The sequence below is a fragment of the Typopeltis vanoorti genome, chromosome 20, assembly GCF_054136105.1.
Source record: "Typopeltis vanoorti isolate ZY-2024b chromosome 20, IOZ_Tvanoo_1.0, whole genome shotgun sequence".
In the NCBI taxonomy this organism is placed as follows: domain Eukaryota; kingdom Metazoa; phylum Arthropoda; class Arachnida; order Uropygi; family Thelyphonidae; genus Typopeltis; species Typopeltis vanoorti.
This window is the reverse complement of record NC_143568.1, coordinates 25,757,058-25,783,164: the sequence shown is the minus strand read 5'-3', so window position 1 is coordinate 25,783,164 and position 26,107 is coordinate 25,757,058. Positions and strand designations below refer to the sequence as shown.

The 26,107-nt window shown below is 36.0% G+C and overlaps 1 protein-coding gene across 1 annotated transcript in view; it reads left to right on the top strand.

Annotated features, from left to right (window-relative positions):
* The window catches only part of Tmem214 (Transmembrane protein 214), a 367,830-nt gene that overhangs the window by 205,551 nt on the left and 136,172 nt on the right, over positions 1-26,107 (top strand). Inside the window, exons 8-9 of the mRNA XM_090410284.1 lie at positions 10,450-10,588; positions 10,819-10,920. Of these exons, the coding sequence (XP_090266410.1) occupies positions 10,450-10,588; positions 10,819-10,920 (241 nt within the window). The remainder of the gene's footprint in view (positions 1-10,449; positions 10,589-10,818; positions 10,921-26,107) is intronic.

Below are 26,107 nucleotides of genomic sequence, written 5' to 3'. Positions count from 1 at the left end.
ATTTTTTTGTAATATATCAAACAGTATATGTCTTTTTACATTATCAAATCCTTTTTCATAATCCATAAACAAAAGATGTTTATCTAAAAATTAAATTCTCTTCTTTTCTCTATAACTAGTTTTAACCAGGCTGCTTCCATTTTTACATTCTAATAATATTTTCAGTTTTTCATTAAGTATTCTACTATATGTTTTGATCAGAAACTTTTATTCAGAATGACATAAAAAAAAAAAATTATGAACACCGATATCTTCGAGTCTTGATGGTATCCATCCCAACCAAGTTGTGCTCAAAGTTTGTGTTCCAAAATAAACAGCGCTCTCCTGTATCATCTTTACAATTTTTGATGATTATCTAGCATTTCTATTATATGATGCACGCCTATATTCACCTCATTTCAGACAACTTCCATTTTCTGAAATGAGTCACCTATATACGAAATATGTCACCTATCAAACTATTGTCCCAATTGTCCTCACCTCAGTTTTCCGAAAAATAATGGAGCAAATCAATAGTCGCCTTCTTCACCACCTGGATTATTGCTAAACGGTGAAACACACACACACAAATAGCAGTAGCAATGTGCTGTAGGTTTTGCAATCCCTCATGGTTGATATAAAAAAAAACCAAACTGGCTACTTGATATATGCAAATTACAGACATTATAAATTAACTTCATTGGTTCTAGGTATTAGATCTGGAAAAGGCATATGACAAGGTGCCAAGAGAGAAGCTATTCAAAATGATACAGTTATATGGTGTCAATGGAGCATTATATCAAGCAATACTTAGTCTTTATTTGAGTTGTATGTCAGCAGTTAGAGTTGAGGGAAGTACAGGAAGGTGGTTTAAGATTAAATCTGGTGTCAGACAAGGATGTACATTATCCCCTCTGTTATTCATTATCTATATGGATCACATTATGAAGAAAAGTGATATTAAACCTGATATCAAAATTGGAGATGTTAATGTCAGCTCTTTGCTTTATGCAGATGATGTTATACCTCTAAATAAATCTGCTACAAGATTCCCTGACTAAATTGAATAACTGTTGCAACAGATATGTTATGAGGGTCAGCAATAACAAGATAAAGACAATGAAAATAGGCAGAAACATTAAAAATATCAACTGCATTGTGAATGGAGAACCTATAGAACAAGTAAAACATTTCAGCTACTTAGGCATGATTTTTAGTGAAGATGGTAAATTAAATATAGAAATAGACAACAGAATCAACAAAGCTGGTATGGTAGGAAGTCAACTGAATAAATTTATATGGAATAAGAGAGAAATTAGCCAAAATACTAAAATAGTATTTTGGCTAATTTTAGTATTCAAGCCAATTTTAACTTATGGATATGAGAGCTGGGTCAGAACCCAGCTCTCAGATTCATTGACCAAAGACTAGAGACTGCAGATATGAGAGACCTGAGAAAGATTAGGGGCATGAACAGATGGCATCAACAGCAATATCATATTAAAAATGAGGATATTAGGAAAGAACTTGACATTGTCAGCATCCAGGAATTCGTCATCAGAGCTAATCTCCGGTGGTATGGTCACTTAAACAGAAATGGGAGAAGAAACAACTGTTCTCTGCCAGGTTGGTAGGAAAAAATACCCAGAGGAAGACCAAGATATAGGTGGATTGATATAGTAAAAAGTTAAGACGTCTTAGAAGATAGAAATATAAGATCTGATAATGTTGGAGTCTTGACAGGTAACAGACTGATTTGGAGGAAAATTGCAGATAGGAAGATAGTAATGATGTAATTTTTCATGTAGTACTCTCATATCCTGTACATCCCTTGAGGTTATATATCAGGCATTTGATGATGATGGTTCTAGGCATTAATTAATCCTAAATTGCTCTTAAAATTAATGTCCTGCCAGCTAGCTAGTCAATAGAGCATTACTTTTAAAGCTGGTGTATCTGCTTTTCAGTAGACATTTGATTCCCATTGTAGGCATGGATGTTTTGTGAATGTCTGGAGGCAGTAGATGAATTTTGTCACATGGTGTGAGACCATCACCATCCTACTTATTGGTGGTGTGAAATGGTATTTAAAAAAAAGTTTTTTTTCTCAAGCAGGATCTCTAGATTATCTAATCCATCTGACTACCTGCAATACTAATACACTGTATAATGTGCTATAGGCTAACAATCTTTCATGGAAAGGTGGGATTTATATATTTAAAAAATTGCGATAGTTTGAAGAAAATGATGATCATTTTCTTCAAAAGAAATACAAGGTGATCAAAATTAAAGTATCCCTGTTTAAGGTCTTGTGGAGTGTCACCCAGTAATCCAAATGTTGCAAAACTTTGCAAGAATACATCGTGTGTCATGCGGAAGTGACATCCAAGAAAAAAACAGTGGTTCCAAAATTCACTGCTGGGGCACCATATGATATACAGGATGTAGATGTAGTAATTTTTCTGTGTGTGTAAGGAGAAAAGCGACATAAGCATAAATAGCAAAAATTTTATTCACTTCCATCATATATTCACAGACTGTACTGTTCAATATGCTGCCCTTGCCAAAAATTGCATCCTTTGCACAGTGTATTCAATGGCACAAACCATCTGGTTGGGACTGATGTCATGCTTATGATGCTTTATGCTGTCCTCCAGCACTGGCAAGTTATCAGAAATGATCCTGATAAATGCTGTCTTTCAGGAAATCCCTGAGGCCAGAAGTAAGAGGGAGTTAGGTCAAGTGAATGAGGTGACTATGCATTGGGAAATGCACAGCTGATCACTGGATTCCATGAAATGTTCTTGAAGAACTTCCTGTATGGATTGACCAATGTCTGGAAGGACCCTCATCCTGCATGAAAACGACTGAATCCATGCACAGGCATCTGTAGCTGTGGCACAACAAAACTGACTAGGTCACAGGACTGGACTGCGAATGTCCTCAAAGAAGAATGATACAATAATAAACGAAGCTGTAAACCTGTACGAGACAGTAACTTTGGGTGAATGCAAAGGAATTTGTTGGATTGCATACAGGTTTTGCATAGCCCTTACCTGGCAATTATGAGTATTCACAGCTCCATTCAGGTGAAAATTAGCCTCATTTCACCACAAAATCATCCATGGCCACTTAGCGTTTAACTCCACTTAAGCAAGGAATGTTAAAGTGAATGTCATTCGACTTTTAAAGTCTAGCAGGTGCAATCCTGTGTGAAGGTTATCTTGAATGGGTATAAATGCAGAATCTTCTGTAGAATTTTCCAGACAGTTGCATAAGGCATATCCACGAGTCTTGATACAGCACATGCACTGCAGTGATCAGTGCTGTTATTCATGGTTTGCTGCACAATGGCAGTAGCAACTTCATTTAGTTGTTGTGAACTGATTGGTTTGCGACCTCTGCTAAGTCTAACTCCTAATGATTGGGTTTCTTCAAAGTTACTAATAACACTGGCCAACAAAAAAAAAAAATTTTTTTTCTGCTGATTATGATCTGACATTTGTTTTTTACTAATTTGGGTGCACTGATTTGAAATATCAAACCCATTTTTCTTTATCACGTCAGGTTTTTCCTCTGTGGCATTTTCTTTTTGCTAATTTGTAAGTTTTTGATAGTTTTAAGGAGGCAGTGCTATTTAGAGGATCAAAAAAATCGATTTTTTAATATTATTTTCTGAAAGTATGTACTTTTAAAAATCTCTTCCTAACTTTTTATCAAGAAATTCGAAAAATTCCCGAAGATATAGCCTATTATTCAAAGCAGTGCGCAGATAAGAATCAGAGCGCTCACCACTCTTGCTTGTTAGTAAACGAATAAATGCATAAGAACCTGCAACGGCACGTACTGGTGCTTTGAATGCGAGAGAGGCCGCTAACCGACCTAATACATTTAGGTGATGAAAAGTAGGCGATGACAACTGCCTAAAACAAATGAATGCTATATGCATCATAGTGGACAAAGAACGATCGAAATCAGTGAATCGTTAATCGATCGTGAAAGTATGATGAGCGTTTATAACGTTTCACTAAAGTCTCTGGTTTTTTTTGTCTTGTTAATTGCATGTTAGTCGGCAGTGAAGAAAATGCATCATGTCTACTACTTGAAATTGTGTCAATAGTGTAGATTCCTTCTGTTACATTTGTGCCAGCTTTACTGTTCCCAGTCAAAGGGCAAATATCACTGATTTCGTTAAGAAAGTGTACTTTGCATACTTTGACGTAAAAATTGTACATCAAGACAAGTCATGGGCTCCAAATAAAGTGTGTAAGTCATGTGTAGAAAATTTACGACAGTGGAGCAAGGGAAAATGCCAAAAATTAGCTTTTGGCATTCCAATGATTTGGCGTGAACCGAAAAATCACGTAGATAATTGCTAATTTTGTTTAGTTCAGACTTCTGGTTATAATAATAAGAATAAGAAAAAAATTACGTGTCGTTACAGGTTCTTACGCATTTATTCGTTTACTAACAAGCGAGAGCGGTGAGTGCTCCGATTCTGATCTGCGCACCGCTTTGAATAATAAGCTATATCTTCGGGAATTTTTGGAATTTCTTGATAAAAAGTTAGGAACAGATTTTTAAAAGTGCATACTTTCAGAAAATAATATTAAAAAATCGATTTTTTTTGATCCTCTAAATAGTACTGCCTCCTTAAAACTATCAAAAACTTACAAATTAGCAAAAAGAAAATGCCATAGGGGAAAAAACCTGACGTGATAGAGAAAAATGGGTTTGATATTTGAAATCAGCGCACCCAAATTAGTAAAAACAAGTCTCGTGTAAAAGTCAGCAAAAATTGTGTTGGACTGTGTAATTCATCCGAGCCCACTATCTCCATGTAGACCTTGTCTACATTTGTTCAGGCGATGAAATTCATGGAGTGCAGCAACAGCACTGCAGTTGATTGTTTAAATAGTACAGCTTCAACAGAGCAAAGTACAATGGGGCAAGGTTAGTCCATGGATGGTATTAACAATCAGAATGAGGGAAAAATCCTATGTCTGTCTTTTTAAACCCTCCTGGCACCTGCTGAGTTGTGTGATATGCAATTTCCATGCATGGTGGTGAATTTTGGAACTACTTTTTTTTTTCACCTCAGATATTGCTTCTTCATGTAGATCACTGGATGAGAGCACTCCATAAGGCCTTAAACAGGGATACTTTAATTTTGATCATCCTGTACTTTTAATTCAGGAATGAAAGAGATTTGTTGATAATGTCAATCACAAAGTAACATATGGAATTTTATTTTTGAATCTGTGTGAATATTTGGGTTAGATAATGATTTATCAGATCCAAAATGCTTAAATATACAGATATAATATTACTAAACTTTTGTAGCATAAAAATATCATTTTAAGAGCTGTCTTCTGCTGATTACGTAAGTATGTGTATAAGAATGAAGTTTTTTGTTTTAAATTTATCCAAATATATATATATATATATATATATATATATATATATATACACACACACACTATCTACCAATAATTGTCCAGACACCCCTGTTATTTGAAGTTATGGAACATTTCATGTTTGTTAATAGCATAAAAGCTGGTGTACAGATAGTAGGAAGCAGTATTTCATCGTAGCAGGTGAATACAGGTGGCATGGCAACATGACATGAACTCAGTGACTTCTAGGGAGGTGTCATCGTGGGCTGTCATATTGGTGCCATGTCCACATGTGCTATTTCCTCTCAACTGGAACATCCAAAATCAATGGTTGATGATGTGATGAACAAATGGAGATGTTCTGGTATCACTAGTATAGGAAAACACTCAGGATGTCATCGAAAATGACTGACAGAGACACTAGGGTGTTAAAACAGGCAGCAAACAAAAAATGGCTACAATCAGCACAAACCATCTATGATGAGTGCCAGAGCACCAGTAACACTATGGTGAGCACTAATACTGTGCAAAAAGAGCTCCATTTACTGAGTTTCCATAGGAGAGCAGCGGCACACAAGCTGGACATCACAACAATGAACAAGGTGGTTCGTCTGGCCTGGTACAAAGTGCATGTGAACTGGACAGTTGACCAGTGGAAAATGGAGTGATCAAGGTTCACCTGTTTCCAGTCTAATGGTAGGGCGTGGAGGCAGCTTGGTGAACGCTTTACCACAGTAAAGTTTGGTGCTAGAGGAGTAAACCATGAAGGCAGTTCAGTAGTTTGACATTCTGGATAATCAGGTGCTGCCTGTACTGTGGAGTTTTTATGGAATGGGCTTGTGTTACTATCAAGACAACAATGTCCCATGCCACAAAACTGCAGCTGTTATGGAATGGTATGAAGAGATGGGTGTTAAACAACTGCCCTGGCCTGCGCAGAGCCCTGACCTCAACCCCATTGAATACCTGTGGGACAAATTGGAGCAGCGATTGCATTCCAGAACAGCACATCTTTTGATCTGTCACTTAACTCAGGGAGGAATGGAGACAGATTCCACCTGATATTTGCCACACATTGATGGTGTTGTGTCGTCCATCTTGCTAATTGATCCATTTATGTTGGTTTGATGGACTTATCCTTACTTCTTTAAAGTCCGTTTTTATTTTGTTAGATGCTGATTGATACTGATCCAAATATAAGGAAATTTTTACACTGCGCCACCTTATATTGAGATTAGTCTATATAATACAGAGGAATCAATCATCAACTAACTTTTGCAATCTCACTTTATACAGGCCGAGGTTAATATTATCATTTAAGGCTTCCGCAAGGTTCAAATAAATTTTATGAGCGGTGCAATGAAGAGAAATCAGGCAGACAACAAAATTAAATTCAATAAAATAAACATTTAATACAGGGTTATAGAACATGTACATTTAAGCATAATTTTCTAAACAAAATAATCTAATTGAACAATATTCAAAATATCTCTGAGACACTAGTAGCCTCTCGGTATAGTTTAAAGATTGAAGTTAAATTTACAGATCTTATTCTCCAATGCTTAAATACTATTATTATTATTATCACAACTTGTCTCTATTCAATGAGATAATTCAATTCTTTTATACATCAACTTAGTTCAAATACTCATAAGAAACAGAAAACATTAGGCATTAAACAACATTCAGCTGTCAATTCTATATTCTTCCGAATAATTGAAAATGGTTAACACAGCTCAATCTTCCAGAATTTTACAGTAATTATTCTTAAGGTAGAATTCTCTAATTCTCTCTTAGTCAACAAACACTTAATTTAATTATGAGGCAGTTATCATTTCAAGGGGGGGAACACTTTAAAGCTCCAGACTTTGGCTATTTTTAGTAGAATGCCACAGTTAATGTTAAGATATATCAGGTGGAGCTAACTCTTATTTCTTCACACTGAATTCTTATTCTTAATTCTTATTTCTTCACAAAAAGGACTGCTCTTACTGGGTTACACCTTTTACACACTGGATTTACTATAGGCACACTTAAAACTGTAGTTAACTATTACCTTGAAGTAACACTATTCAAAAGAAATCTTCACTATAATAACTGAAATATTAAACATACAGTTTCACAAGTCTCGACGCAGTCATTTTAGGTAATCTACTTATTCCTTATTTTCTTCTATGCATTAAATTCAGCTTTGCACTCTTCCTCAAAACAGTTGGAATTCGTCGTAATTTTAGAATTCTGTAGAAATATTCCGAATTGCCTATTAATTCCCAGTCCTTTCTTAATCGATTTACGGCATTTCCCAAATCCCCTTACTGCCACCCGTTACTTCCTTCTTGCTGTCCCTGAACGCTTCTCTCCCTCTTTACTTTCATTTTCCAATTAAAATCATTCATTCTTCCCACCAAAATCCGGTTCTAGCCAGTTCAGCTTACATCTACTGGCTTCACTCCATAACACAGCTGTTCACGTTCTAAACATGTGCTGACTAAAAACAAACTCTGTTTCTCCTTCAGCAGCCAATCAAATGCATTCAGAAGAATTATATAAAATCACTCTTACATACAGAAATAAAAAAGATATATCACAATTCATATAATATACATTTAAATTTACATACATACAGTTTCTTATAATAAATTTTACAGAATAAACTAAATAAAATGAATGACATGTTTATATAGTCTTTTCATTATTATTATTACATATTTTAAGATTAAATAATTAATTAATAACAAACAAAACTCTAAGCATTTATATGAATAATATATTACAAGCAAGAGGCTAACAACAAATAATATTTACAAGTCTTGTTTATGACATGGTGGATTATGTTAAATGTGAATGAAGTATTGAAACATAAAATATCTTCATTCACAACTTAACAGTGGAAAGCCTCGTTCACAGGTTACAGGAAGTGATCAAAGCTAAAGGTGGACATATGTGATGTTAGGATTTGCCTGCTATACAATTATTGGTAGATTGGGTGTGTGTGTGTGTGTGAGATGTTATACCAGTTATAGAGGGAACTTCACTGACAAGTTAGTAAACTCCAAAAGAATTGTCCAATTAGTTGGATCCCTATAATAAAAAAACAAACAAACAAAATAATTTTGTAATATTTATTAGTAATTTATAGTTTTTTATATTGTTCATGATATTACCTTTTTATTCAATATATTTCTGCTCTTACTTTGTTATTTTCGTGATTACTTGTGCTTGTACAAAATGCCTATATGCTTTGATTTCAAACTCACGTATAATGTTATTATTTAACTTTAATCCTTTTGTAATATACTAAGCTCCCCCCCCCCCCCCTGCACACACACACACTTAATGCCATAAAGTATGCTCTCACACATGCTAGTATCGTAGACTTAGGAAAAGCCTCTGGCTGGGACCAAACCTTTAATTTACATTGCTATAATTCAAATGTATTAATCCTTAAAAATTTAATTTTGTTAACGATTGCGCCATTAAGGATCATGTAAAAGAATGTTTTTATCTTTCCTTTACATACAAGAGAATAATTTAGCTAAGCATGTATAATAACCCTTAAATCAATTTTATCCTAAGCCACTCTGAATTACTCAGTTGTGGCTGTTACTTTACTTAAGTCACACAGGTTCGATTTGTTTTTTATGAGACAGTGCATTGGCTAACAAAGATCAGCCAAGCCACTAACAAAACCAAACATTGTTTATTCTAACTAAGACAATTAATATACAAGGGAAATAGGACATATCACGTTTGATTCTCCACACATTCATTAAAACAATTCACTTAAAGCATTACACAAAGAAATTATTTACACTCAACTTATTAGACATGTGAATGGATCCTAGTACACATAACTTTACTCTCATTACAACTAATATAAGCCAAAATTATACTATACACATTCTAAGCATTATGTAACACAAGCACTATTCAAGTCTACAGTATTCTTTTAAGCACATTCAAACTCACATTCGGCTTTCTGACCTCTTCAACATATTATGCCATTAATTAAACAGAATCAACATCTACTGTCTGTACACACAATCTAGGCTATTAACATAAAGCAATCTATTTACAAGCTCACTATATTATGTATGTACAGTCTTGAATCCTAAAGGGTTAAAGGTGAATTCCGCTGGTTCCTTTCTTAAACTTGTGTGACGGCTGTGATCGGGCACTATCCGATGGCAGTTGTCTGCAAATTCCTTCCTTGTAACTTTAATGCATTTCTTCGTTGATGTTAGGAATTTCGTTGGCTGCTACAAATCAGCACGCACGTGGATTGGTACATTCGGCGAAGAATTTCATGGAAGGATATCTTGTAACACTGCCAGTGAACTCCCCACGATCTCCAGAACTACTGCTCATGTAACCCCGACTCTTCCCTTCCTCAAAAAGCTTGCAAAACATGAGCGAGAGAGAGCCCTTTTTCCCCTCAATCTCTGTCTTTTATATCATTTGCCATCCCTTGGCCTTCCTCCCAAAACTTCCTGGATTTTCTGGAGGCTCCCTTACGTCACCCATGCTAACGATAGGTTTTGGCAGCAAAACTTATATAATCCAGTGACCTTTGAGACTGTTGTTGACCTTGTTTACTACCCTAATCCTGCCTGATCTTTTTAGTTGCAATTATTTGTGGTTCTACATTCAGTTATTCTAACATTATATTACAAAATTTATCACATTACAGTAGGTTACATACATTTCTAATTATATGTATTTTATGGCCCATGTAAAATCAATATAGGTGACAAATATTTCTATTTTTCACCACAAGAGATTTTACACTTTCTTAATAATGCAAGAGTAATACTTGAACACCTTGTTGTGTAGTTAGGCATAGGTAATATATTAACAAATACTGAAATATTCCTTTCAATATGTATACTTTTTATTTTGCTTCATGTTTAAATAAGCATTTTCATCCATCTTAAATTTTTCAAGCATTAAAGTTCATGATTTTTTTCTTTTTTTAGAACTTAATTGATTTAGTTTTATATCTGATTGCCTTTTATTTATATTATTGCAAAGTATTACCGTTTCTGTATTAATTTTTTTAAGCCCATTTTTCCAGACTGCATCCAAATGTTACTACAGCTGCTGATGTTTTGGGAGTGAGAGAACTTTTTTCCATTCTAGATTTTGTATATATACCATCAGGCCTTCCGGGAGCTTTACAAAAGCAGTTACAAGCTTTGTATCCTAAATTGAAGGTAGGATTTTTAAAAATTATATTAAGTACATAGTACAGAATAACTGAATATTGTTACCATATAATTAACATGTATAGAAAAGCTTATAGGAACATTCAGAAGCCATGAATTATTTTACTCTTTGACAGTACATAGTACAGAATAACTGAATATTGTTACCATATAATTAACATGTATAGAAAAGCTTATAGGAACATTCAGAAGCCATGAATTATTTTACTCTTTGACAGGCGTTAAGTTATGGAACAAATTCTGAATCTGTTTTTCGAAATTATTTTCCGTCTTATCTTCGAAGGTTAAATTCATCTTGTCCTGTTGGACTAAAACAAGAGGTAAGTCTTTTTAATGATATTTCTTAAAAGTTTGAAAGATCCTCATATTTCTTGTAATATACATATTACATATATTTCTTGTAATAAATTTGTTGCAATAAAACAGTTATTCTCCATTTCAACTAAAAACAGTTTTTCACTGAAATACATTAATTACTCATGTATCCAACCTTCAACCTAGTGATCCTTGAAAGGTTCGAACCTTAACCGAACTCTGAAGTTGCACTTTCCCATGATACATTAGTGATTCTGTGTAGTTGAATTTAATGGTGTTTTTGTTTTTTCTCTTAATGCTAGATATCACTTTTTATATATATCTGGAAGTATGCTAAACTGCAGTATAACGTGAAATGGGTAATATAACAGAAAAATCGAAACATTGTCAGTAAATACATTTGGCCCATTATGTGCTCATGATTGTGCAATATAAAGCCTTTCCCAGCCAAGTCATCCCAACATTTCCATGGTATGGCCTCTTTCCACAAATGGGGGCTCTGTTGGTCAAGTATTGCTGCCTTAAATGTATATCTTCCCTAGTTGTGAGAAAATGCCAACTAGACCTCTAGGTGGTAGATATCTTTCATCGTGCAGTAAAACACCATCACCATCCTGTTTTTAGGAGGTGTGAAACCATGTTTCATCACCAAGAATAGGGCCTCTGACTTATGTCACACATGCAGAGTGGATGATGGCCTTGGTGAGTATGCTTCACACACCATTATCATTATTCCACTAGGGAGCCAGTTTTTGCTCTGTTTGAAGGTACAGCAGTAAAACAGTTTTCTGCAGACTAGCCACCAGACTGTATGGTAACACATCTGTTAGATGCTTTCCAATCAGCTGGAGAATAATCCTACTGCTGCTTACTCTACTTGGAGGCAACCAAAGTAGTGATGTGTTTGGACACTACTCTTGGGCTGGAGCCTGGGCACTCCACCTGTGAGAGTTATATATTCACAAGCCCCTCATTCCTCTCTAATGCATGCCTCTGCTCTTTGTTTCCTGAATAAACAACTCTAATATGAAAGATCATCCATACTAGCATTTTAAGATATAAAAAATTTCCCCATACATAAAAATAAAAAATAATAAAAATATGCTCTTCCCAGATCACGCCAACTTTATTCCAATAAAAATACTTACACATCCGTTTCATTTGAGGCATCAATACAAACTTCAGTGATCACTTGCATTCATCAAAATGACCTCCTTTTCCTAACAGAACTCCATTTGACATTCTTCTCAACTACATCCTGCATTACACATTTTGAAGAAAAAAAAAAAAAGGGAGGAACACATTCTTTTCTAAAATCTTGATATCCCTGCTTTTTGATCTACTGTGGCTCAAGATTTTTGCCTCACTTTTTAGTCTTCATTTGCTACCTTTACTGTAACCCTGACAACCATGCTGCCCTTTTTTTTGACGGTTTATCATACAAACCCAAATTGCAAGATTGTATTTTTAGGGGACTTTAATGTCCATGACACAAACTGGCTCCCTTACTCTAACTTCACAAATCAAGGCAGAAAAGAAGCTGAATCATTTACCATCAGTCATGACCTATCAAAAATAGTTAACCTACCAATCAGAATACCAGACAATCCTCATCATCCTCGACAGTCTGGATCTTTTCTTAACTATTTCTCTCCCCCCCCCCCAATATGCATTGGATGTATACTCTCCCCTTGGCAATTCTGGCCACAATCTTATTCAAGTCTCCTTGTTTGTCCTTCTCCCAGTTAATCTCAGTCTCGTACCCTCTGGCACTACAATTGCACCATCTGAGATGGTTTCTGGAATTTTTATACCTCTTTACCATGGTCAAATTACTGCTTTTGCTCTCCTAATCCAAACATTTACAGTGAACTAATAACTAAAGTAATCCTTACTGGAATTACAGCCTTCAATTCCACCCACTCCACTGCAAACTCCTTACCCATATTAAATGAAAGAAAGTGGAATCAAGCCTGATATTAGAATTGGTGGTGTCAAACTTAGCTCTTTGCTTCATGCAGATCATGTTGTTCTCCTCAACACATCTAGTGCAAGTCTCCAGGATGGATTCACTAACTAAATTGAATAACAGCTGTAACAAATTTGGCACGAAAATCAGCATTAAAAAGACAAACTACGTCAAGAGCATAGAAAACTTCAGCTGCTTTCTGAATATAGATCCTATTGAACAAGTAAAATATTTCAGCTACTTAGGCACAGTTTTCAGTAAAGATGGCAAGTTAAATCTGGAAATAGACAACAGAATAAGCAAAGCTGGTATGGTGGGTAGCCAGCTGAATAAATTTATATGGAATAAAAGAGAAATTAGCCAAAATACCAAACTAGCAGTATACAAGACAGTGCTTAAACCAGTTTAAGTTATGGATCTCAGAGCTGGGTTAGAAATAAAGCACTTGGTCAAAGACTAGAGACCACAGATATGAGGGTTCTGAGAAAAATTAGCAGAGTGAATTGATGGCAGAATCATATTAAAAATAAAGACATTAGAAAGAAACTTTATTAGCATTGTTAGCATTCAAGAATGTGTCAGCGGAACTAATCTAAGGTGATATGACCACTTAAACAGAATGGGTGAAGAAAGTGTAAAATTCGATGCGGTGAAATTTTATATAAACATTTTCTGATATCGATTTTTACAGAGGTCATAAATCATGTGGAAAGAGCAAAATTGTAAAGTACTGCATTTTAAAGAAGTGCCTGATTGTAAACTTGTAAAGCTACCTAACAAAAAGAATGATATAGAAATTGTTCACAAATTATAAAAATATTGTAAAGGTTAAAATTGTGCAACTTGAAAGTAAACAAAGGTATTGAAGGTGATTCAGATGTAGAGGTTCTTGCCGGCAAATCTGAAGGTCAAGACAACAGTGATGTCAGTTAATTACAGAAGATTCGGGAGTCTCCGACCCTAAAAACAAGGAGCTTCTGAATCATATAAAAGAGGTCTTGAGAACCTAGAGAAGGGGAGTTTTTTTTTTTTTTTTTTTGTTTTGCTGCAGTCCGTTGGCCCTAGGCACGGAGAAAACCCCAGGAGAGGCAGATAATTATACGCAGATGTATTTTCAGTAGAGGAACATGCCACATGCAACCAGATATGCAGCACCAACAATAGGTCCAAAACCGATGGTGAGCTATGCTACAAATCCCAGAAGAGGACTACACCAGGACAACTGCCCAAAAGCCATTCAGCAAAGGCTAGGAAATAGCACCGAGGAAAGCAGTCAGCAGAACCGCCACAAATCTTCAAGACTGGCAGGAATGTATATGTTTCTATGAATTTGTGATTAGATTCTAATATATTAATGCTGAGATAGTGATTAAGAATTGTATGTCCGCTTAATGTAGTTTTGTTAAAATAGTTGTATAAGTTGCTATAAGAAGTAATTGAGGCTGAAAATTAACTAGTATATTTATTGAGAAAAATGTTAGCCAGTGATATTGATTGTAACAGCCAGTAATTGCCTAGATCTTGTAAAGCAAGTTATTCAAGCATTGTGAATTGCAGGTCTAAATTGTAAGGTTACGATTAAGTTTAAAATGGTCATTAGAGAGAAATTGTTTAATTAGTATCATATTGTATAGTGCCTAAGGTAAAATAAACATTTTTCTTTGTTTAAAACTATCGCCTGACCTTAGTCACTGTCTCACAAAAGCAACTGAACCTGTGTGCTTAAATTAGAGAAATTGTGATGACTGACTATTTAAGGTATTATTTTAGTGATCTATCTATAAGTGTTATAATTATTTTGACCTTCATACCATATCTATTACAACAGCTATTCATTTTAGTCAGAGAATCTTGCAGACTTGTAGCAGATTTATTTAGAAGTACAACATCGGCCGCATAAAGCAAAGAGCTGATATTAAGATGTCCAATTTTGATATCATGTTTAATACCACTTTGGTTCATAATGTGATCCATATAGATAATGAATAACAGAGGGGATAATGTACACCCTTGTCTCACACCAGATTTAACATTAAACCATCTTCCTGTATTTCCTTCAATTCTAACTACTGACTTTCAACTCAAATAAGGACTAAGTATTGCTTGATATAATGCCCCATTGACACCATATAACTGTAGCGTATTGAATAGCTTCTCTCTTGGCACCTTGCCATATGCCTTTTCCAGATGGACAAAACTTAAATACAGATCTTTGTTATATTCCCATGCTTTCTCAACTATTTGTCATGAAGTGAAGATCTGCTCCTGACAGCCTCTATTTGGCTTGAATCCAGCTTGTTCTTCACCAAGCTTTTCTTCCACAATTCTTCTCAACCGTTTCTCAAGTATACTTGCATCGATCTTGCCAGGAATACTCAGTAGGGAAATACCTCTGTAATTCTCACATTCAGTTTTATTTCCTTTTTATATATCGGTACTATGAGAGCTCTACTCCAATCATTGGGAATTCGTCCCTCTGTCCAGGCCTTTTGAACTATGCAGTGCAGCCACTGTAAGACTTTTATACCACCATTCTTCAGCATTTCTGGTCGAATATCATCTACTCCCGCTGCCATTCCACATTTAAAGCCTTTGGTGGCTTTTTCTACTTCAAGTATGGATATGTATTCCAGACTGATGCTTAATCAGTGATTTTGGTTACTGTGCTGTCATCACTGCTTGTTTCATTTAGCAAATTTTCAAAGTAATTACTCCATACTTCAAGGATATCTTTTTCTCCTGTTTTCATGTTACCTTTATCGTCTCTAACTCCTTTTACAGAACTCTTTCCTCCATTTCTAAGCTTCTTCAACAACCTCCAGATTATGTTACCACCTTCTTGATATTTATTTTCTATGTTCTTGCCAAAGTCCTCCCAATGACTTTTGTTTAGCTAGTTTTACACAGTGTTTTGCTTTCTCACATTTGGCTCTGTATTCTCTAAGAGCAAAAGCTGACTTATTGCCAGGAACTTTTGATATGCTTTTTTCTTTTCCTTCACTGCCTCTTTAACTTCCTGTGTCCAGCGGGGAGTTCTGATTTTTTTATCCTTACAGACAACCTCACCACATGCCTCTCTGGCAGAATCAATCAGGGTTTTCTTCACGGCTTACCACTGAATCTCCAAGGTTTGGTTCCTGTTCTTAAACTCTTTCATTTTTTCTTCAATAATCTTTGTGTATTTTAGTCTACAGTTCACATCTGAGAGCTGCTCAACTTTTATTCGCTTTAAAACTTTTTTACATGTTATTCTTTTTAATATGAAATTCAATTTGATCCTGCTCAAGACTAAATAGTGATAGCTTCCAATTTCAAATTCTCTGTACACTCTGGTGTCCTGCACCAGGGAGAAATCATCACTATCAACAATAACATAGTCAATGAGACTTTTCTTAATCCGTGCCTCTTTGTTCCATGTGAATTTGGGCACATTTTCATGTTGGAACATTGTGTTAGTAATAACCAGTCCATGTCCTGAGCAGAAATCCAACAGATATTTGCCATTATTATTAGCTTTGCTCTTTTCTCCAAATTTTCCCAAAATATTTTTATATGTCTGACAATCATTTCCTACTCTGCTATTTAGATCCCCAACAAGGACCAGCCTTTCCTTTTTCATTGTGTCATTTGCCTTTTCATCATCATCATCATCATCAAATTCCTGCCATTTACCCTCAACAGGTGTACTGGATATGATAGTACTACATGAAAAAAATTACATCATTACTAACTTCCTATCTACAATTTTCCTCCAAATCAGTCTGTTACTTGTCAATTCGCCAACATTATCAGATCTTATATTTCTATTGTCTAAGGCACTTTGTACCATATCAATCCACCTATATCTTGGTCTTCCTCTGGGTCGTTTTGCTGCCAAAACTGGCAGAGAACACTTGTTTTGCTAATCTTTCCTCGCCCATTCTGTTTAAGTGACCATACCACCAGAGATTAGCTCTGCTAATGCATTCCTGGATGCTGACAATGTCAAGTTCCTAACATCCTCGTTTTTAATATGATATTGCCATTGATGCCATCTGTTCACGCCTATAATCTTTCTCAGGACTCTCATATCTGCGGTCCCTAGTCTTTGGTCAAGTGTTTTACTTCTGACCCAGCTCTCAGATCCATAAGTTAAAACTGGTTTGAACACTGTCTTGTATACAGCTAATTTAGTGTTCCGACTAATTTCTCTCTTATTCGATATCAATTTATTCAATTGACTTCCCACCATACCAGCTTTGCTGATTCTGTTGTCTATTTCTATATTTAATTTACCATCTTCAGTAAAAATCGTGCCTATGTAGCTGAAATGTTTTACTTGTTCCACAGGTTCTCCATTCACAATGATTCTGCCTATTTTCATTGTCTTTGTCTTTTTATTACTGACCTTCATACCATATCTATTACAACAGCTATTCAATTTAGTCAGAGAATCTTGCAGAGTTGTAGCAGATTTATTTAGAAGTATAACATCATCTGCATAAAGCAAAGAGCTGACATTAACATATCCAATTTTGATATCATGTTTAATACCACTTTCCTTTATAATGTGATCCATATAGATAATGAATAATAGAGAGGATAATGTACATCCTTGTCTCACACTAGATTTAACATTAAACCATCTTCCTGTACTCCCTTCAATTCTAACTGCTGACTTACAACTCAAATAAAGATAAAGTATTGCTTGGTATAATGCCCCATTGACACCATATAACTGCAGCGTATCGAATAGCTTCTCTCTTGGCACCTTGTCATATGCCTTTTCCAGATCGACAAAACTTAAATACAGATCTTTGTTATATTCCCATGCTTTCTTCTGATCCTGACAGCCCCTATTTGGCCTGAATCCAGCTTGTTCTTCACCAAGCTTTTCTTTCCTCTGTCCAGGCTTTCTGAACTATGCAGTGCAGCCACTGTAAGACTCTTATACCACCATACTTCAGCATTTCTGGTCGAATATCATCTACTCCTCCTGCCTTTCCACATTTCAAGCCTTTGATGGCTTTTTCTACTTCAAGTATGGATATGTATTCCTGACTGCATGTCTGGTCAGTGTTTTTTACCACTGTGCTGTCATCACTGCTTGTTTCATTTAGCAGTTTTTCAAAGTAATTACTCCATACGTCAAGGATATCTTTTTTCTCCCATTTTCATGTCACCTTTATCATCTCTAACTCCTTTTACAACACTCTGTCCTCCATTCCTAAGCTTCTTCAGCAACCTCCAGAATATTTTTCCACCTTCTTGATATTTATTTTCTATATTCTTGCCAAAGTCCTCCCATGACTTTTGTTTAGCTAGTTTTACACAGTATTTAGCATTCTTGCATTTGTCTCTATATTCTGTAAGAGCACAAGCTGACTTATTTGGCAGGAACTTTTGATATGCTTTCTTCTTTCCTTCACTGCCTCTTTAACTTCCTGTGTCCACCAGAGAGTTCTGATTTTTTTATCCTTGCAGACAACCTCACCACATGCCTCTCTGGCAGAATCAATCAATGTTTTCTTTAGATTTTGCCACTGAATCTCTAAGGTTTGATTCCTGTTCTCAAACTCTTTCATTTTTTCTTCAATAATCTTTGTGTATTTTAGTCTACAGTTCACATCTGAGAGCTGCTCAACTTTTATTCGCTTTAAAACTTTCTTACATGTTATTCTTTTCAGTATGAAATTCAATTTTATCCTGCTGACGACTAAATAGTGATCACTTCCAATTTCAAATCCTCTGTACACTCTGGTGTCCTGCACCAGGGAGAAAACATCACTATCAACAATAACATAGTCAATGAGACTTTTCTTATTCCTAGCCTCTTCTCTCCATGTGAATTTGTGCACATTTTTATGTTTGAACACGGTGTTAGTAATAACCAGTCCATGTCCTGAGCAGAAATCCAACAGAGATTTGCCATTATTATTAGCTTTGCTCTTTTCTCCAAATTTTCCCAAAGTATTTTTATATGTCTCGCAATCATTTCCTACTCTGCTATTTAGATCCCTAACAAGGACCAACTTTTCCTTTTTCATTGTATACAATGAGACATTGTCTATATAAACTGAACAATGAGACAAATAAGTCTCATTGTCCAGTTCCCCATGCTCATATTTGCCCACATTACTCTACTTGAGACTGACCGCCATTCAAGAAGATTAGCCTCGTATTTTGTGTTGAATACTATGGCTACGCCTTCTTTTCCTTGATTGTCATTGCCTGAATATAACATTTTGTATTTATTGCTCAGAAAGATCTAACCAGTTTTGGTCTTTTTTGTTTCAGTCACCCCTATTATGTCGATCTGGTACTTATCTAATTCCTCAGCTAGCTCCATTTCTTTGCCATTCAGGCTTCTTATGTTGATAGAACCAATCTTTAACTCTGGTGATGCTGAGTTGGGGTGTGTTTTCAGATTTGTTCCAGTAGTTGACTTTTTGCTGTTTGCCCTGGTTCCCTGGCAAAAACAACGGGGGCCCCTTGTTTAACCGGGCGTTGCCCCAGCCGGCATGTTGTCATGTTGTACCATCATTTTTTATTTTGGTTTAACCAATAAGAATACAATTTGGTCAGCTAAATCCCAAATTGCCAGCCCATCCTCGTTCGTTCAGTATCCAAGTAGATACCCAACAGGGTGCACCACGAGAAGGTGAGATTTGGACATTAGGTCAGAAGCCCTGGTCGGTTCTCCGCATTCCTTTAAAGGCTATGTGGAGGTCTCCTCTCAGTTGTGCCTGCTCACAGGCACAAATAAGTCTCATTGTCCAGTTCCCCATTCTCATATTTGCCCACATTACTCTACTTGAGACTGACTGCCATTCAAGAAGATTAGCCTCGTATTTTATGTTGAATACTATGGCTACTCCTTCTTTTCCTTGATTGTCATTGCCTGAATATAACATTTTGTATTTATTGCTCAGAAAGATCTCACCAGTTTTTGTCTTTTTTTTTTGTTTCAGTCACCTCTATTATGACGATCTGGTACTTATCTAATTCCTCCGCTAGCTCCATTTCTTTGCCAATCGGGCTTCTTATGTTGATAGTACCGATCTTTAACTCTGGTGATGTTGAGTTGGGGGTGTGCTTTCAGATTTGTTCCAGTAGCTGACTTTTCGCTGTTCGCCCTAGTTCCCTGGCGAAAAGAATGGGGGGGCCTTGTTAACTGGCCGATGCCCCAGCCATCATGAAATTTTGTCATGTTGTACCATCAGTTTCTATATTGGTTTAAGCCAATAAGAATACAGTTTGGTCGGCTAAATCCGAAATTGCCAGCCCATCCTCGTTTGTTCAGTATCCAGGTAGATACCCAACAGGGTGCACCACGAGTAGGTGAAGATTGGACATTAGGTAAGAAGCCCTGGTCGGTTCTCCGCATTCCTTTAAAGGCTATGTGGAGGTCTCCTCTCAGTTATAACGCTTTGACTCTTAAGCACCCCATAAAGAACTAAAAATTGGCTCATATTGGACAAAATAAATTAATACCAAAAGAAGTGGATTGAACACACTGGAAGTAGGGACAGTTCAAGACTGCCAAAAAGATACTTCAATACTACCCAGTTGGAGGTCACAGAAGTCAGGGATGACCAAGGAAAAGGCAGAATGAGACTAGAACAGACCAATGGGCCTAAATCTCTGAAATGATGGTGATCATTATTATTATTAAGAAAGACTTTCAGGGAGGCCACATATTACCCAAATTAGCTGTCATTGCTTTTCTCAAATACGTTCACGCTTACTGCACCCACAACCTCAAAGCATTCCATTCCAATCACGCATCATTCTGAGAAAAAAATCTAGCTTTCATCTGTTCTTCACTGCATTCATTCTCAACTTCCACAAATGCACTCTCTCTCTCTATCTCTCTCTCTCTCTCTCTCTCTCTCTCTCCATAAAATGAAAAATACCACTACTGGTATCATGTATGACCCATTCAGAAATTTGTAAGTTTTAATTGCATCACTCCTCTTTCTCCTATTTGTTAGTGTCTGCAGTCTACAAATTCTCAATCTGTCTTCATAATCTGTATACGACAATCTTGATATCATCATTAATGTTCTTTTGCCCTCTGTCTGTTGTATTGGCATCATCAAGGAAACTAGGAGACCAGACCTGTGTACAGAAGTTCAAGTGAGTTTGTATCAATGCCTTCTAAACAAGCAGAATGATTTCCTTATCCTTACATATCAAGGTTCGTTTCAACGTTGCCAATTATCCTCTGAGTTGTATTTGCAATCTTTTTTATATGGCCCTCGAACTTCAACTTTGTATTTACTAAAACTTCAAGATTCCTAGCATGACCATTTTTTTCTAGCTTAATCCCATGAATTTAAGATGGCATTGGATATCTCATTATACCTAAGTGCATAATTTAACATTCGCTAACATACTTATGAGAAAGTGATACAGCATGTTTCGCATGCAGATTAAGAATGTTGGTGCAGCTGTTAGTTTGCAGTAGGGAAGGAATGTATTGATTTGGTTGGCATGAATGATTTGAAAGGTAAGAAATATGTAATGAGAAATGATACGAAAAAGTTGCTGATAGGAGTGAAAAAAAAAAAAAAAAAGCGAGAAAGTAAAGATTCTGAGTCTGCTACCTCAGTAAGACAGGCATGAATTGGAAAAAAGGATCATGATTGAGAATGAGTCAATGAGAAAATAGTGCAGGAGGAATGGTGTGGAGTAAATTTGATGCACAAATGGACTTGTATATTGCATGATGAATTGTATTTTATTTTATTATTTTTTATTTTTTGGAGTTAAGATGTTTGAAGAGAATGTTGCTATAGAGACTGGAAGGGCAAGGAAAATGAGAAGTATTGTGTACAGATGAATGGGTGTTAGAAAGGATCAATAGCACTTCAAGACACCTTAAGGATATTGACAGAAGAAAGTTAAAATACTTGGGATACATTGGTAGGCCGAGAGGAGGACTTCTCACAACAGTAATAGAAGATAAAGTTCCTGGAAAAAAGAGTAAGGGATAGACCATCAGTGAGATCGATGGATGGTGTGTGTGTGTGTGTGTGTGTGTGTGTGGAGTGACTGATCTTCAGAAAGCTGAAGCCTCCAGAAAAGCATATAACAGGGTCACACGCAAGGATTATTGTTTCACATCACCGAGTGTCGGAGTGACCATATGGCATCTCTGAATGTCCAATGAGCAGATGTAGGAGAGATGCAGTGAAGTATGAATTCAACCATCCCTGAGAGAAATGCACATGTACAGAAATGTGATTATGTAATGTTGATTGCAGTTTCGCAGGTTTCAAATCCTAATGGGTTGGTAATGACATTTACACAAGGGTAACTGCAATAAGGTAATGTTGAAATGCTACATGAATGTCAGAAGTATCAGAAATAAAGGAAAGGAGTGTTTGACATTGGTCAGCTCAATTTGGCCAAAAATCATAGGCATTAGTGAGAGCTAGTGGAGAGAAAATGATATAGTTACAGATAGAATGCAAAGAGTATTGTATTTGGATTATAGGGGGAACAGGACAGGAGGTGAAATATTGCTGATGATTGTTGTAGAACTTCAACCAACAAAATTAGAAGTTAAAGAGGATTTCAGGTCTGGAGGAGATGGTTCATTTAAAGCTATTAGGTGTTGAGAGTGCCAAAAGGATAAAATATATTGTTGAGTGTTGCTATAGACCAATGGGTGCACAGAAAGATGTGGATGGCATGTATTGGCAGATTAGAAGAATGAGTACAGACATAAACTAGAGGGAGGAAAGGGGACACAGTAAGATGAAAGTGGAATTTATACATCTGAAAAGCAACGATTACTTGAAGCAGCATGCCACTGAGGGGAAACAGGGGTTTGAGAGTTCTGGATCTTGTAATAGCATCTTAAGATGTATCCATAACCAAGGCAGACACTTTCCCTCCAGTCTGGTGGGAGTGACCATGCAGTCTTGTTCTGGAAAGTTGCCAAACTTGTGAAATTCTCTGTCAAGAAAGGGTTTATGTTGAACTATGAAGCTGGTAATTATGACAGACTTTGGAGTAACCTTGGAGCAGCCATGGCTTGATAAACTACAAGGAAAGTATCACCAATGCATGGGAAATATTCAGGGATTGTTTGTGAGAATTGGTATCCTCCTCCCAAGGTTAGGAGAATAAACCAAGTTGGGATTAAGCGAATGAGTAGAAATAAAACAAGAGCTGCAAAAAAGAAACCTATCATCCCAGTTTTGGATGATAGGTTTCTAAATGATAGGTTTTTTGTTATAGCATATAACAAATCATATAGTATATATCACAGACAACTAAAAATGTGGAAAAAATACCACTGGTGATGTTTTGGAAAACTCCTCAAGTTTCAGGTATAGTCTTTTGAATGGCCATGATAGAGAGAATAAGATGATAATCAGGCCAAAAATTGTCTTGTGAGAAGGACATTATTATGATCAAAAGCATGGACATTGATAATCAATTCAGATGGCAATGACCGGAGTGAGAATTATTTATTCAATGTGTTTATTTATTTATTTTTAATGAGAAAAACATATTAATCATGACAAGATTGCATTCGCCATACTTTGTCAACAGTTGAATTCCATTTAAGTTGATTTTTCATCTTTCGAATAGTTTCGTGCCAAGTCACATTCAGCCCTGGCATAGAAGACACTAAGAAAAATTACTGTTTTTTTTCTTTAAATGTTATCCAAGATAATGTCCAGTTTGACACAGAAGTCTTCTTTTTAGTCATCACTATCCAGGACTGGGACGTAGGCTTTGATAACTTTAACCTGCTAATATTTGGTCAGCTTGAGGCATAAAGTCGTGATATGCTTGTTAATTCCAGCTGGAGTCATTTTCATTTTAAACAAATTAATTTTTAAAAACCAATCCAATGCATCTAATTTTCTTCTGCTTTCCTTTCTTTTAGTGTTGCACGGTGATCGACATTCATATTAGAAATTATGGACTTTACAACTGTGTTATAAATAATTTTTAATTTCCTGACGTTTCGATCTTCATATTAAGATCATCGTCTGGAGCATATACAAATATACAGGACAAGCTGAGTTACATTACATACAGTAAGCTAGAGAAACAATGATTTGATCATAGGTTATTCTACTGGCATGACCTCTAGTGAAAAAAAAATTTTTTTTAATTATTTAGAAACTACATCAAGCTAAATTCTATTTATGATAACATGAATAAATATTCTTTCTTATAGATAGTTTTCTTTCAGTAACAATGATTTCCTATTTTTAGCATTACAATTGTTATTTTTGATTTAGTAACCTGGATTTAACTACAGTCCTGTTTATAGGATACCCATGGAATACTGAATAAGAGATTGGCTTATGGAGAGATACCAGAAAGTAGTGTATGGAGGAGCAGAGTCCAGGATGAATCAGGTGACCAGTGGTGTGCCTCAGGTCTCTGTACTTGGGCTGTTATGGTTTAATTCGTACATAAATGATATAGGAAATGACTTGAAGGGAGATGTTCAGTTGTTTGCTGACAATGCAAAGTTGGGAAGCGCAATAAGAAATCAAGCTGACGTTGAGAGTTTGCAGGATGATTTAAATAAGCTGACAAAATGGACGTCAGTTCAATCTGGAAAAGTGTAAAGTTATGCATTTTGAGGTTAAAAGATTTCTAGCTGTGTACCACAATGATGGAATGGTACTCGAAGAGATTGATGAGGCTAGGGACTTGGGGGTATTAGTGGATAGGGAATTGAAGTTCAGAGGACACATTGCTAAGGTGGCCAAGATTGCACATAGGATTACTTGGTTATTGAAGAACATACTAACATCCAGAGATAAAGAGGTTATTATTCCTCTTTATAAGGCATTGATACTTCCACATTTGGATTACTGTGTCAAGTCTGGTCGCCTGGATTCCTTGGAGATGGGGAATTGGTGGAGAGGGCTCAGAGGAGAGTGACTAAGTTGGTGAGTGGTGTAAAAATTGCTCCCTACATTAATAGTTTGAGAGCTTGTGGATTACAGAGGTTGGGTGATAGGTGGAGAAGAGGAGATATGATAGAAACATTTAAATTACTAAAAGGTTTTTATAAGATTGATGCTGGAGAAATGTTTCAGCTGTGTGATAGTGATGGAAGAACAAAAGGTTATCCCTGGAAATTAAGGAAAAGTGTGGTTAACAAGGGTGGGAGAACGAGGTTTTCACCTGGAGGGTGGTGAATGAGTGGAATGCATTGCCTGACTCAGTTGTGAGTTCTTCGGCTGTAAATGAATTCAAGAAGAGATATGATAGCATTGTTTTGATAGTTTGCATCTCCCACGATGAGTCTACTGACTCCATGGAGATACCCATAATAATAATAATAAAAGAAAGGAGAGATTGAAGTGGTTGTTATGAATGAAGAAGTGGATAGCATGAGTATAGAGAACAAGTATGCAAGACAAACAGAGAAACAGGGCGGCTCATGGTGGACAGGGGACACACAGCGTGAGATAGGTAGATGCTCCAAGAGGATGTGAATGTGTGTGTTTAGACAAAAAGGGAAGGGGATGACCTAGGATCAAGGGAAAAAGATGGATTTGAAGAAGGTTCTAACATGAATAAGGAGAAAAAGAAATGACTCGAGTTAAATATGGAGAAGTAACATCTAACAAATGGTATCAGTGAAACTTGCTATAGATCCAGGAATGAGCTGTTATGATTTTATGCAAATGCTAGAAGTGTAAGAAACAAGGCAAATGAAATAGTTGCATTAATTATGATAGTATGATATGAGGTATGATAGATATTGTTTTGATAGCTTTGGTCTCCCGCAATGAGTCTTCTGACTCCACGGAGATAACTATATAATAATAAGTTACTCCTAGAGAGGAAGGTTCCGTGGGTCGAATATGTGCCTTCCATATGTTTGGAATTTTTAGACCATCATTATTGTTCAGATTGGGGTGGTTGATAATTGTTTCTCTAGCTTACTGTATGTAATGTAACTCAGCTTGTCCTGTATATTTGTATATGCTCCAGATGATGATCTTAATATGAAGATCGAAATGTCGGGAAATTAAAAGAGTTATTTATAACATGGTTGTAAAGTCCATAATTTCTAATACGAATTTCTTCTGCTTTCCTTTTCCAGAAGGTGTATTCTTCACTGCTATCTATCTCTAGCACAGTGAATTTCTGATAGGAAGAGGGCAATTATATTGTGTTGTGATGTTAGAATTGTCTCTTTAGTTCAAGAGCAGCAAAAAGAAATTCAGTTTTCAAGTCAGTCTTTCAAG